The 14,838-nt window shown below is 42.3% G+C and overlaps 1 protein-coding gene across 1 annotated transcript in view; it reads right to left on the bottom strand.

Annotated features, from left to right (window-relative positions):
• plxna2 (plexin A2) overlaps positions 1-14,838 on the bottom strand; it is a 201,097-nt gene that overhangs the window by 147,245 nt on the left and 39,014 nt on the right. Inside the window, exon 3 of the mRNA XM_086026386.1 lies at positions 14,506-14,688. Within this exon, the coding sequence (XP_085882512.1) occupies positions 14,506-14,688 (183 nt within the window). The remainder of the gene's footprint in view (positions 1-14,505; positions 14,689-14,838) is intronic.

Below are 14,838 nucleotides of genomic sequence, written 5' to 3'. Positions count from 1 at the left end.
ATATGCATTCCTTATTTTGTATGTATTTTGCAGCATCTGAATAAAATAATGCTTTGACTGAATATACAGTTGTGCTCATAAGTTTACATGAGTTTGCATACCCCAAGAGCATGTAAACTTATGAGTTTACATACTTATGAGTTATGAGTTTACATACCCCAAGAGTATGTAAACTTATGAGCACAACTGGAGGCCTCAAAAGTATCTTGAAGTTAGACTATAAGAACTAATGAACATATGACACAAAACTTGACTTTGAATTAATTTGCAAAAAACATTGTCATTTGTCTCTTGTCATTCGTATGACCAAATTGGTTAACCTGGTGTAACTATGGATATCTTACAACGCTCAAGACTGGGTGACCATCCTACCAGTCACCTGATGTAGAACCTAAAGCGCAACGTAAATAAAAACAGAAATGAACATTAAAAAAATTGTCCAATTTAATGGATAATAAGATATATTAGATTTCGGCAATAACCAAAGTGAACGAGAATGTAAATCTCAATGTACAGGAGCACTGCAATCATGAAGAAAAGTATAAAAAAAAAGGGAAAAAAATATCAATGCAAGCCACCAATCAAACATCAGCGTAAAAAAGAAGAGCACAAACAGAACACAACGCTTGTATCAAAAGCTGCTTGGCCTGTTCAGTGAAAGTCAGAAATTTAAGTAGCTACACTATAAATTGTCAAATTATTTAAAAAAAGAAGCAATAAGGGGGAAAAGTACGTTTATACAAGGCAGAGATAAGATAATGTATGATGCCAGTTTAAAATGTACCTGTGGAAGGAAAAATATACACGGGCACGGGTTATCAAGAAAAACTGCATCCAAACGCGTTTTTGGTCATACTGGTTGTATTACAGCAAGCTTATAATAGCTTGCCGAACCCTTGTGTGAAAATGGCAGCTAACGCGCACAGCATGCTTGCCTGCAAGAGGCGGAGCCGTGGCGTAACGGCATCGAAAGCCGTCTTGGCTCTGACGTCACTCCAATTCAACGTGGTATTTTCTTTGTCAGATTTGACGAATCTCTGTCATTCTCGCAATTTCCCAAGGTCAATACTGAAGAAAGGTACATCAATCAGTCACTGACGACACCCGTTTTGCTCTCCATGTCAGACTTTGCTCTTGAATGCGACGACGCCAGTGCTGCAGCGCATAAAAAAAAAATCAGTCGCCGCATGCGAAGGCGGAAGTCTGTCTGTGATGTGGGTCACGTTACATCCTTTCTGTTTAAATAAATAAATCAATCAATCAATAAATATCCGAGTCTGGAAGCCACATTCACGGCCATCCAACCGACCGGGTGGATCCCGGGATGTCTCGATGTCGGATGAGGAAGCAGGCGGCGCTGACACGTTTGCTCGTAGCCTGAATGGCAGCGACTTTTTTTTTTCCCTGCGACAATTTATTTGGGTCACGTAGCAAGAAAAAAATAAGAAAAGACAGATTTATATCCATAGGCAAGCTGTCTGGTGTATCACTGAATAGCAACAGGTCGGTGCAAAGGACGGCCAGTCAACAACTTGATGTCAAATCCGTTCCCAACATGGCGCCGTGCATTAAAATTTGGGCAAATACGAGGCAAGACACAAAAATGGGAACACCAGATATTCAAATCAACATCAAACTTCATAATAGTGCTCTATTTTGACATCAATACTTTGAAATGGGCCGCCGGAGGTACACTTTAAGCTTTTGACAACATTACAAATAAGGACTAAACAGCAACATGCAACAACCACCAGGTCTAACACAGTATAAATATTTTGAACGACATATAAGCAAACACATATTGTATGTTCAAGTATGCCTCTTCCTTGAAACATAGACAACTTGTTAAATTGCTGGAAAATGCTGAAACTAGTTAGTATCAGAGCAAAAGATATGCTCTTCGATTGTAGTAGGCAGTGCTTCTGAAGTCCCAGAGTCATGCAATGAAATGCATTGAACTGGCTCATATTATGGAAGCTAGGATTGAATGAGTTGTACTGCAATAACATAGTTGTGGATTTACACGACTCTGTCTTAGCGTCCTTTGGGAGTCGGCTGCATTGCTGTACGTCTTTGGGCTAAATGAAGGCTGCGATTATAGAATCTGTGTGTAGTAAAAATGTAGGCACTGTATGAGCATTAGTCTCCTGTTGTTAGATAATGAAAAACGCTTCCTTGGAGACACCGGCAGAGAAAAGAGCAAGCAATTAGTGGAGGAGAAAGGAGTGGGAGACGGATCGGAGGCGGGAGAGAGCTGTTTGAATGCGATTAATGAGATCACTGCAGGGTAGAATGTGCCTCTGTGATAGTCGCAGCAGAGGAGGAGAAGACGGAGAAGAGTAAGAAGATACGGAAAGGACGGGGCGAAGGAGAGGAGCGAAATGGAGAATCGAGAACCAACGGAGCTAGCTGGAGTGGGACACATTTAAGGCCTTGCTGAGAAAATAAAAGATTGCGACGGAGAGCAAAAGAAGATGCAAGGCTAGCTTGAGTGCAACTGCAGGGAATCTCCAGACCTCCACTGGCCTCTTGACACTCAAGTGTTTGGGGCAGCCTGGGCCAGGTCTGCTAGATTGAGATGATGAATGACAAGGAATAACGCCTGACGCCCTCCTTGGCCTCTTCGACTGGATTAGGCTTGACAACCAAGGAGGCGGGTGACTGGGAACAGTGGCCAAGTGGAGGTCAAGTAGGGAGCCAATCAGATCAACTGGACGGTTCAAACTTTTTAACAAAGAAAAGTAGCACTTATTATATACAAAACAAACAAGAGAATGTCAAGAAATAACCATTTTTATAAACTAGGGCTGTGACAGCGGTGACTCGAATTGAGTAGCGAATTGATCGTTAAAAACGAACGCCATATGAGTACTTCTTGATTCAAGTCACACTGTGTCCCATTTGTTGACACAGTGATGTCCACATTTGCACAAACACGTCTATGTGTGACATATGTATGTGGGAGGAGCGCATGTATTGTGTGAGACCCTGCTACACTGGAGCACAACAACACACGTAAGCGTCTCCGTGTCTATGAAATATTTAGCTGGCTATCGAGCATTAGATTAAACTGTTAAGCAGTCAATGAAGTACAGCTAGACAGTTTATTAATGCCTTTTTCTTTGTTACTTCATTTCTGGCCTCTCACGTCGTCCCAGCGGCATACGAAGCGAGTGTGGCCACTTGCACGCTGGAGCGGCGATGAAAATAGCGTTTAGCTTAGTGCTAGCTAGAAGCTAGTTCAAGCAAGCGTATGGATTTGAAATTTTTCCAGTAATATAAGTGGTTTGGAAAATGCATGGATGGATGGTTAGAAGAACACCCTGGCTTCTGCAGTTCGACAGTTGTTCGACAGTTCGACAAGGGATCCTGGAGGTTAAAGTAAGTTATCTTAAACTAAAGGTTGATGCTACATGACCACACATTGGTTTACTCCAATATGGGGCTTGGCAAAGCAAAGCGCCTGGACAACACATACGGTGTATATAAAGTAGGGATGTTCCGATCAGGTTTTATGACACCGATACTGATACCGATCGTGCATGAGGGAGATCGGCCGATACCGATTCCGATCACATGGAATATCTGTATATTTTCCCATTTATTTATGGTGACTGCTCTCATGCAATATTATCTGAAAAAAAACAGCCATATTATTGCCGTAATTTTGACAAAAATCTATCAATAAATCTCCCAATTGCTTGTTCTTCAAATGTCGGATTAAGTTGGTTGTGTTGAAACTTTTGGCCATGCTCCTCGCGCGAGGTACCTTTTCATGGCAGATACAGTATTACAAGATGCAAACTCCACACACACAGCAGACAATGCTATGTTCACACCAACTGCAGTGGTCGGAATATTCGATCAAAGCCTTTTATTGCCGACCAAAACATCCGATCACCCGCAGCTCATGCTTCGCAGCCTTGTGTTGCGTCCCTCCCCTCTGCTCGCAGCGGTTCAATTGGAGTCAATGTAGCTCGCGCGGGCGGGCGCAGTTGCGGCTTTTGGACGGAGGGACGTCGTTGCGTATTAAACAAATCAACTTTTTTGTCATTTCGTCTTGCGGCAGCCAAGCATGAGCTGCGGGTGATCGGATGTTTTGATCGGCAATAAAAGGCTTTGATCGAATATTTTGATCACATAATTATTCACGAAAATCGGCCGATCATGATCGACGCCCGATCGATCAGAGCATCCCTAATATAAAGTACTATAAATGCGCACTTCATTTACCATTACGATAAGTCAATACATTAACGCTTTATTGAATACTGAATGATTGACTTTTCTTCTTGTCGAGTCATGTGTCTTACAGTGTCGAAACAGTAATTTCTGAGTGTATTTGCTTCCTAATTGAGTCTAAATTTGATCAATATTAGTATTGGTGACAACAAGTTCACAATGACTACAACAGAAGAGAGCGAGATGCTAAGCAAAGTAAACAATGGAGGATATGGAATACTAAACAATCATTGCAAATGCTATACTGCACGCCATTTACAGTACAAATAAAAATGTTGATGTGGAAACAAAGTAGTCATTGTTAAATTATTTAGTTTCATTTGTCAATCTAAAATAATCTATGCTATTTGGCCCATATTGTCAATATTATATCCCAAAATTGATCAATGTTTTCCCCAATAGATCTCATGATAAAACTGGATTTGTCTTCATAAAAAAATTAAAAAATATATTTTTTCCCTCATTTTGTAGTTTTAGTAGAATTTATCCACTTCAGGATGAGCGTAAAAGGGGTGAAAGCTGTGTTTGAAGCCTGTTTTGCAGTGTGTCCATGATTGGCAGATAAACAAGGACCATAATAAAGTGTTATGCATTCTTATCACAAGCTCAAAACACATTATTTTTCTATTTTGTATTTACCATTTTGCTACAATTAAATAGCCTTCTTCGAATAAAAACTGCCAAATGGCTTTTGATTTGCGTAAGGTTGATAATAAAAGGCTAATATTTGTTTTGTGCTGCACTATTAAAATGAATGCACTATGAAAAATCCCCTCTGACAGAAAAAAATCAAACATTTTTAAGAGTTTGGAGAGAGTAGACAATGGTATACCTTATGGTAATTACGACAGCTTATCTTGGTAGCTCCTGGTTAATGTAAGTATGGCTGTGACAATGGAGGTATTTAAAATGCAAATAAAAATTCAAATAGGTAATTGTTTCTTCACAAAAAGTGTGTTGTACTTTTTTTTTTTAAATTGTATTTAAACACGTCATGCTTTCCATTTGTATTTGCATTAAGAGTATGTATATATTCCTCCCCAAAAATGATTGACAGTTTAAAGAAACAGTGGTTGAAGACTGCCAGCCCTAAGCCACGTCCCCCGTTGTTATGCCACATCTTACTGCTTTTTGTTCTTTGAAGTAAGTCTTTCAATTTCCTCATTTTTATTGTGTGGTTTTATGGTTTTAGTGTCTCACATTCTTCGGTGCTTTGCTCAACTTTGCTTTATAAATGGAGCCGACTTATTGGCACGAGCAATAAAATTGTGGGCATGCTTTAAATTGATTCATGTGTATTCTACTGTGGGTGGGTAGAACCGAGGATCAGTCCTTTTTTAAAATGTGATTCTTATTATTTCCCTACAGAACAGTCCGAAGTTAAGCGTTAAACATCTTCATCTTTAAATACACACATCAGTTTTAACAAATAAATGTACTTTGTGAGCATGTTGATGTATAATAGCAGTCAAGTGACAGTCCAGCAGATGAAAACAAACGCTCACAACGTATTGACGCGCTAACTTAATTTGCTTGGGTGACCTCACTTCAATCGCACTCAGTGTATAACAAACAATTACAATGTTTTTTGGGTTTTTTTTCGGGGTTATATTGGCTCTGCAACCAATTTTTTCATGCTGCACTTCACATTAATCTTTGTTTACTTTCTGTTTTGATTTCTTTTTGCAACCCAATCAGACAGCAAACTAAATGAATGAATGGAGTCATCAGTTGTAAAAATCATTATGCATCCATTGCTTCAAATTGGAGCGACAAAGACAACACAATACAAACTTCTTGAACGCAATCTTACCTTGATCAAATTCCACATGTTCAACACATCACACGGATTGAAAAGCAACCAAATGCTTTAATTAACAGGCCATTTCACACTAGGAAACGTAACCACTATTCTTCAGCATAGCTTCTGCATGTTTAGAAGTATTAAGGTGAAGGGAGCCTTTGTTCAAAGTTATTTGAGCCACTTTGCCGACAGGATGAGATTTCATTTATTTGTTATTACAGGCCTCAGCTGTTGCCGCCAGCCTCACTCCACGTTCCCCTTTCTGCTGTAGTATCGCTGGTAGGGGAGGGGTGTAAATTGGTGGAAGAAAGGGTTGCTGACCACTTGTTCACGAGCGCTCGGCGGGAGCAGCTGCGTGCGTTTACGAGCCTTTCAAGCGCCTCGACCCTTTAAGCATCGCGATCAGCTGTGGCCCTCGGCAACGCCACGCTAATTTACACTCTTCCAATCCTGCGTTGGCAGCCGAGTGAGCCGGCCATTAACCCGCTGTGATGCCAACCAGCCCGACAGGACGCAGGCCCAGTTAAACACCTGAACCACCCTCTGAAGTGGTCCAGCTCAGCTGCCTGGCGTCACGTCCAAACAGACTGCAAATGACTCATCAGCGCGTGATGGGAAGGATTAATTAGCCCTGAAGATGCTCGTCAAGGCTGAAAGCTTCCTGGATAAAGAGCCAGAAGTCTTTCAGTGCAAGTCAACTTGTGACTGTCAGCAAACATAAACACCCGGCGCACAGTGTGTGATGAGAGAAAAAGCTTTGAATTTACAGGCAGAGCTATTTGTGCTCTGAAAGCTGCTTGCCACATCAGAAATGTACTTTAGTGTGGGCCAAAACATTAGGTACACCCATGTAATCAAATGAAATCTGATCCAAAAGGTATGTCAAAACTATGCCTTTAAGTGACAAAATCAGAGAAGTAACACATTAAATAGTGTTGATAGTAAAAAAAAAGAAGTTCCATAGGAAATAGTCACAAATGAACTGATCTACTTAGATTGACTCCTGGCATCATAAAACATATTGCATCAATTCACACTCAGTGACAGAGTGAATTGTTGTCTCTGCTCAATATGTACAACTGTACTGCATAATAGAGTGAGACCGAAATGTGTTTTTCAGGGCGGATACCGATGATAGTCAAGGAAGCCAATAATCGATATTAGGAGCCAATATTTATTTTGGTATAAGGGAAAATATCGGCGTCATAATTCTTCAAAATAAAAATGCCAACTCTTTGTTTTAATGTTTTCAAGCAATAGACATCCTTGTTTTAAAATTGTAACAAAAAGTTGAGGGAGCTCAGAATGTCTTAAAAAAGTTAAATGAAATTTAAACAAGTGAATAGCTCCCTATAGTTGATCTCTGTTTTAATTTCCAACAAAAGGTGCAGAGCATTTCCAGAGTGGGCAGCATCTCTTAGAAAGTTAACTGAAAATGTGAATGAATAATATATAAATAATTATTTATTTCTTATCAGCTATAAGATTTTTTAAAAAAGGCTGATGCCGATATTTGTCAAAATAACGATAATCGACCCAGCCGACAATCGGTCTGTTCCTATTGCATAATACTGAGAACTTATTCTAATATTTTGGCTTTGCGGATAGAAGGTGGGAGATTCCAGAGTTTCTCGTGACAAAAAAAGCTAATAATAAATAAAAGATATTGGTTCCCAAGTAGGGGCGGCACGGTGGTCGACTGGTTAGCACGTCCGCCTCACAGTTCAGAGGTCGTGGGTTCGATCCCGGCTCCGGCCTCCCTGTGTGGAGTTTGCATGTTCTCCCCGTGCCTGCGTGGGTTTTCTCCGGGTACTCCGGTTTCCTCCCACATTCCAAAAACATGCATGGTAAGTTGATTGGATACTCTAAATTGCCCCTAGGTGTGATTGTGAGTGCGGATGTTTGTCTCTGTGTGCCCTGCGATTGGCTGGCAACCAATTCAGGGTGTCCCCCGCCTACTGCCCAAAGACAGCTGGGATAGGCTCCAGCACGCCCCGCGACCCTTGTGAGGATAAGCGGTACAGATAATGGATGGATGGATGGATGGTTCCCAAGTACTACCATAGTGTGATGGAACATACAACATTGACAATGTTCATACAGCTCTTGTAAGAGGCCTTGTCTACAGGTAGCCGGGCTTTTTTTAAACAACAAATATTTCTCCCCCTCATAATTAAAAACTCAGCTACACCACACAGCGGAAGTGCATTTATAAAACGCATGCCAAGCCTCTAGGCGGCAGTAGTTAGCCAAATACTGTCCATGCAGAAGGAATTTCCATCCTCTGACGTCACTTCTACGAAACCGAAAACACAGCGCCAGGCTCGTTCGTGACGACCGACAAGAGGTCAGAACTGCTTTTAAACCTTTCAACGAGAAGCAGTAGTTGGTTGCGGACAAATAAGTAAACTCTACTGTGGCCGGAGTTTTGCGTTTTCAATGAAACAATTCCGGAGACGTGTGGATGATAGGGCTAACCACATAACCGCATTTGCAAAAACCCTGGCTACATGTAGACAAGGCCTGAGATCACCTTGACTCGGGCAAGCCCCCCCCCCCCAAAAAAAAATGCCAGACAGTGCATGAAACCCCGCTAAATCTTGAACCCGATATGCTCCCAGGTTGAATAGTGCTTAACCCACAGTGTCTACGTGAGAGACACACAGGATGGATGATGTTGTTTGCCGTTGTCGAGCAGGGGGAATCCAGAATGCGCCTCTGCTGCGCTTGCCTTTAACGCCCCCATTCATCTATCGCCGGCATGTCTTTTAACATCCAATTTCACATGCGCAGCCGTGGCCCCCGTCTCCATCCATATCAAAGGAAGAGCTCCCAGCAGCTCGTCTCCTCCTTAATGTTGTCGTTACTCCCCGCCAGTGTCAGGCCCAGCGTGGGATATGTCTGCTTTGCGCACCGCACGCAAGCACTACTCCAATTTGCATGATGCAATTCTTGGCTTATGTGTTACTGGAGTAAACCACACAGCGGATTGCTATTCGGTAATTTGACCTGGGGAGATTCCTCTGAGCCGTCCTCTTGTCTCCGAGTGACTATGATGCATCAGTGCAAGTGTGAATTTAAATAGAACATTAAGTCTAAAGCCTCGCTTATGTAGCAGCACTGTCACTGTCCTGTTTGGTTGTGATTGTGGCTTGTTTTGCTGTACTTGTAACAACAACAACAAAAAAAGTGCTATGGCCCGTAGTATTGATTTTTTTTGCTTTCTGGTTTCTGCTGAGGTGAACACCTTCTGGCCTCCAAAATCAATCAGCGCCATGCACAAGTCAACAGCCAACCTCTGAGACTGATGTTACTCCAAGTTGAAAATAAATCTACTCCCACATGCATCATCACAGCATGGAGAGTAGGGTTGGGCATGAGCGATCGGGAAAATCATCACATTTCTTCAGGTTCTGAGCTAAATCTCTTTCAATTTCAATATACAAGCCAAGGTTTTAAAATAAATCCAGCCTACTGATTTTTGTTGAGAAATATGAGAATCATGTTAGTTTGGAAGACATATCGATATGCTAACTTTGTCACACAGGGGAACCTCACTCAATTTACTCTACTATATTGCACATATGCTATGGTAATGCGTACAGGAAAATGTATGTTGTAGTGCTACAGAGTATGTAACGTTCTACCTTGAAAGAGAGAAGAAGACTCCAAATAGGCGAAGATGACCAGAGGGGGAGTCGGTGACTAGAAACAATAAAATTTGAAGCCCAGGGTGCACCAAAAGCACAGATTTTCAACATATTTTTGTGATGATGAGTCCTTCTTCCAAGAGAGCGATAAGGAGCAAGACAATAAAGCATTTTTAAAGTGGAAATCAACCCAAACATATTTTTTTCACGAATATGTTGTATGCAAGCCCACTAGTTGTAACACAGCATTCTGATAAATAATGCGTTTGTGGAATAAGAGTTAATCTACCCGTTTTAGCCATCTATGGGGGCGGCCATTTTGTCACTTCTGTCGACTCAAAATGACATCACAACTGCTCAGGCCTCAGGTAACGACCAATCAGGACTGACCAGTTTTCTGAAGCTGAGCCGTGATTGGTCGTTAGCGCTGCCCTGAGTAGTTGTGATGTCATTTTCAGTTGACAGAAATGACAAAATGGCCACCCCCTGAGATGGCTAAAAAGGGGTGGATTTTACTGCTTAACTCATATTCCACAAACGCAATATTAATCAGAATGACAGAATCAGAATTAATCAGAATGTTTCAACTAGTGGGCCTGCTGGGAACATATTCTTGAAAAAATGTGTTTGGGTTGATTTCTACTTTAAGGCTACTTGCTCTAATGTGAGACATCATCCTGTTGAGTTTGAACCGTCTGTGCCTGTGGTCTGAATCCTCAGAGTATGAAATAACTACATTGATAGTGTTGGATACATCTCCTTCTTTCAGTTTAATTGGCTTAACCTTTACCAACTTTGTTTTCACAGTGAGACTTCAGCATCCAGTAAAAAAAAAAAAAAAAAAGTACCTGCACTAAATTCCAAGTATTTATGCTGGTGTCGGTTCAATTCTTAATGGTAACCGACCCATTTTCCTCACCTCGCCTCCTTAGTGACTGCTCACTCTTAACCCCTCAACCTTAAACAATCCCCTGCAAAAGCCCGCCAGGAAGCTTGCCCTATACTCCCTGCCCTCACAAAGCTCCTGCACAGCCCTGGGAGCAGTTACAGTGCATCATGCTGCAGCCAGTCTGCTGGGAGGAGGTTGAGGATTGAATGGGTAAGTGAGGGGTTTAGGGCCAGGGGAGTGAAGGTTCTTTGGGATGGGAGCCAATCCAATTACAGGCAGCAGTGCAACCTTGCTCGCTTTGGTAGTGGCTCGGAATTTGCATTTCGATGCCGTTTCCCCCGTAAACTCTCTACCCAAGACCACACAACATCACGCCTTCCTTTTGCTCACATATCTTCCTCTGATGACTTCTTGTGGCTGTTTGCTCCCTACCTTTACCAATGCTGCTACTCTTGATCCTCCAATAAAAGAGGCGGCGGGGAGAGAAGTGAAGATCATCAGCACAGCATTGAAATGTTGTCACCCTACAGCTGTGGCTTTTGAAGGAGGCCGGCAGCGTCCAAGCACACTCACTGGGAGCTTATCAGCCCTGTGCAGGGCTCCTGCCCCTCTGGGAAACCTGAGGGAGTGTATGGGTAACACCTCCGATAAAAACCCATTCATGTTTTAGACACTCGGAAACACAACAAATGCGTCATTATTCACAGCCCGCTGCAGAGGTAATATTTGCTTTTGCACATTGCTGCAAATAAATTTGGTCACTCTGTTTCATGCACATCAGGGCGATGTCGCCAATGCAGTGTGCACTCGCATGCAAATCGTGACCAGTCCTCATCCAATGATGTATTTGCATAGAAATGTCTGCACCACAGGGGGCTGATGTCCAAACTAAAGGAAATTCAACACGTAGCATAAAAAGCTAATTCTATGCGATTTACTTAAGTCATGTTAATTTGCTCTTGGGACTCATTTAAAAGAAAACGTTCTTTTAATTGCAGGGTCATAGACCATCTCAATGTATCTCACATCCCGCTCAATTGCTTATAATATTGTATATGAACTGCATATACGAGTACTCGTTAAAGCTGTGAAACAAAACAAACAGGTTCAGTCAAACTAAACTGTTGACCGTCTTTTGAATAACATTGAGGGTGAAACTCATCATAACTTTATCAACATTTCATAAAGAGAGAACATTTTTGGCCTCGGTATTGCTAAAAACGCACAATGTGAATCGATCCAAATGAAACGGTGACTTGCGTTCTGCAAACAAAATCATTTCTGCAGATTGCGGGGAGTTATTGCAAGCAGAAATACCCAAAGGAAGGCTATGATTTGAGGATAATTCGCTGGTGTATACATCACAGTGTATTTTAGCAATTACCAATTAAACGAATACATGATGTACATATGCCCCCTTAGAGTCTGTACACAATCGGCGCCATGTCATAGCATATTGATAATTTCTTCTTACGTCCATGGCTTCTCGAAACTAACTACGCCTTCTAATTCACTGGTGACCTTTGTCCCAGTGTTTGTTGCGATCCAGCTCACCCCTGACACTGGATGGAAGACAACTGCTATCCTTTCTGAACAAGACACACATTTTCTCCTTTAACTGACACTTAATTGGCGGAAAAACGATGAGCTGCAGCGTCCAATAAGAGTGAATGCTTGATACTCATCATTTGAAAAACACAAATACCATGAAAATAACAACCATTTTGGAGACTTGAATCAAACAGGAAATTACAATAAAAAAAAAAAAATGTTGTGCAAATCTTTACTATTGTATAAATGACTCAAAATTGGAACAATTTGAACCAGAGTAACAGTGATAGTTTGTGTTTGACCTCAGATGTCCGACTCCATATTTAAATAAACCGTTGTAGAGTAAATTGAATGATCAGTCCTGTGTGCTAAAGCCATTTGGAGGTGGAAAAGCTCAGCAATCATTTCCTGCTCTGACTACTGGACTGTGCAAAAACACTTCCATTCTATATGGCCTTCTCCCATCATGGTTAATTCCTCCTGGTGTTGGTGTTACTGTGGTTACAGTCACGCCCCTGAGAGCAGCCAGCTTCAGTACATAGCAGCAGGCGAAGCTACTTTGCATGGATTCCCAAGCAAGCGACAGCAGATCGCAGCTGTCAGCCTAGGGAGGACTCGGGCAAGTAAGACAATGGAAGAAAACTCCACTCTGGTGTCTCATCTCATTTAACCAAGTATGAAAAAAGGGATGTAAATAATTTAGCAGCACAAACAGCAGAATACATCCAGTGAATATGCTCTTCTCCACAGCCTGATGTATTGATTAAATTATGAATAGGCAGAGACCAAAATAACTCGTGCCATGGCTATTTGTGCAGCAGCAGGTTTGGAACAACTTTCAGAAACAGGTGTCTTGAAAGCTTTGGTGACAATCTTTTGTTTCCATTGCAGCTGTTGTGGGGTTGGTGGGTGGGGTGGGGGGGGCAACTGGGACACATTACTGCTGTCAATGACAAAGCAAGCATCATATATGGGAGGTGGTGCAAGGAAATATATAGAAAGCAAGTAAAAGCATGCAATATAACATGTTCTTTTTTTAAATAAAATAACCCCCACCCCCCACATATCACACAAATGAAAATGAAATAAAAGAAATATAAGAGTCCATCGGTAGGATCAATAAATAATCAGCAATAGTGCTTCAGTGCCTGCGAGAGCTCCAAGTGTGAGTCAAGTATTTGGGTCCCCTCGCCCAGGTCTTCTCCAATAGTTGATTATTTAGCCTGTTCAGCACTTGAATGTAATACACGAAAACATTTACATCGTGCAATCTAATTTAAAAAGTTGAGATGCAATGTGAATGGTACAAAAGAATGCCAAATGCACCCAATGTGTTGCTTGATGTACAAACACATGAACTATGAATTCCACGAGTTGATTTCCTTCCAGGGTCCGCTGATAGTGTAGTGGTACACACGCCTGAGTTGTGTGCGGGCAGCGTGGGATCGATTCCCACTCAGTGACAGTGTCTATGTGTGCCCTGCGACTGGCTGGCGACCAGTTCGGGGTGTGGTCTGCCTTCGCCCATTGACAGCTGGGATAGGCTCCAGCAACTCCCCGCGACCCTATATAGGATAAGCGGTTTGGAAGATGACATGACATGACATGATTTCCTTCCATGCAACCAGGACCAGAAACACATGAACAGAAACATCCCATCCCAACAATGAACATCTCCATTGTGGTAGATGTCAGTTCAGAAAGATGCGAAAGGTGCCTCACCAAAGACAAGCTAGCAACTTACACACTTTGTAAATGTGTGTAAGTAATTACATCAATTCATCAAGAATTCATGCAATACACATCAATAAAGAAACATCTTTCTATTATTATTATTATATTACACATCGTTCCTCACTATTGCACCCTTCAAGCGAGAGGTCCTTTGTAATATCGTGTTTTCTATGGCCTGGGCGAGAACTTCCTCATTATAGACTGGCCTGCAGCCATTTACGCTCACTGACGTCCCTCATCCAAGACCGGAGGGGGAGGGCGAGGGGCACGGGCCAACTCTCAATGGGCCGCAGGCGGAAAGGTGCCTATTAAAATTAATGGTCCATTGCGGTTTATTCAACACGGCGACACCTGAACTCACTTAACTAGCAACTGGAAATGACAACTACAATGAACCCGCCATCATCATTACATCTAGCTGGTGTACTGACAGCCAGGATTAAAAAGGAAGGAGGTAAGCATGAATGATCCATCTGTGAAGAGTCGGAGCACTTTACAACATTCATTTATCGACTGACCAATAAAGTCCAATAGTTTGTCACGGTGTGGTTGGAAACAGCATACTGCTAGTCTCAACTCTCCACGGTATTCCATGTTTCACCCATTCCCAGTGCAAGAGAAAAAGATGTACTCACCTTCTTCAGGCGTCCGCTCTTTGTCCCCACAAAGGCCACACAGTAGCCATTGTAGGCATAGGAGATTACCGAGGTCATGCGGTCGCGGGTCTCAGTGTAGAGGGTGTGCCCGGATACCAGCTGGGAGCCACCGAGAGGCTGGTTTATGTCCAGACCGCAGAAGGAGTCGTCGATGGGCACCGGCTACAGATTGGGAGAATCAGAAGACAAGTGAATTCAAACGCGGTCCCCTTTGACATGTAAGAAACCGCAAGGAGACAAGAAAAAAATACTTCAGAGTGAGACAGCCCGAGAACCAGGCGAGGCATAGAAAAGACGACAGCTCAGGGAGGA

Source organism: Filicampus tigris, chromosome 1 (genome assembly GCF_054856515.1).
Source record: "Filicampus tigris isolate MCC_2025a chromosome 1, RoL_Ftig_1.0, whole genome shotgun sequence".
Classification (NCBI taxonomy): Eukaryota; Metazoa; Chordata; class Actinopteri; order Syngnathiformes; family Syngnathidae; genus Filicampus; species Filicampus tigris.
Note: the sequence above shows the minus strand (reverse complement) of the source record. Positions and strands in the feature narration are given on the sequence as shown.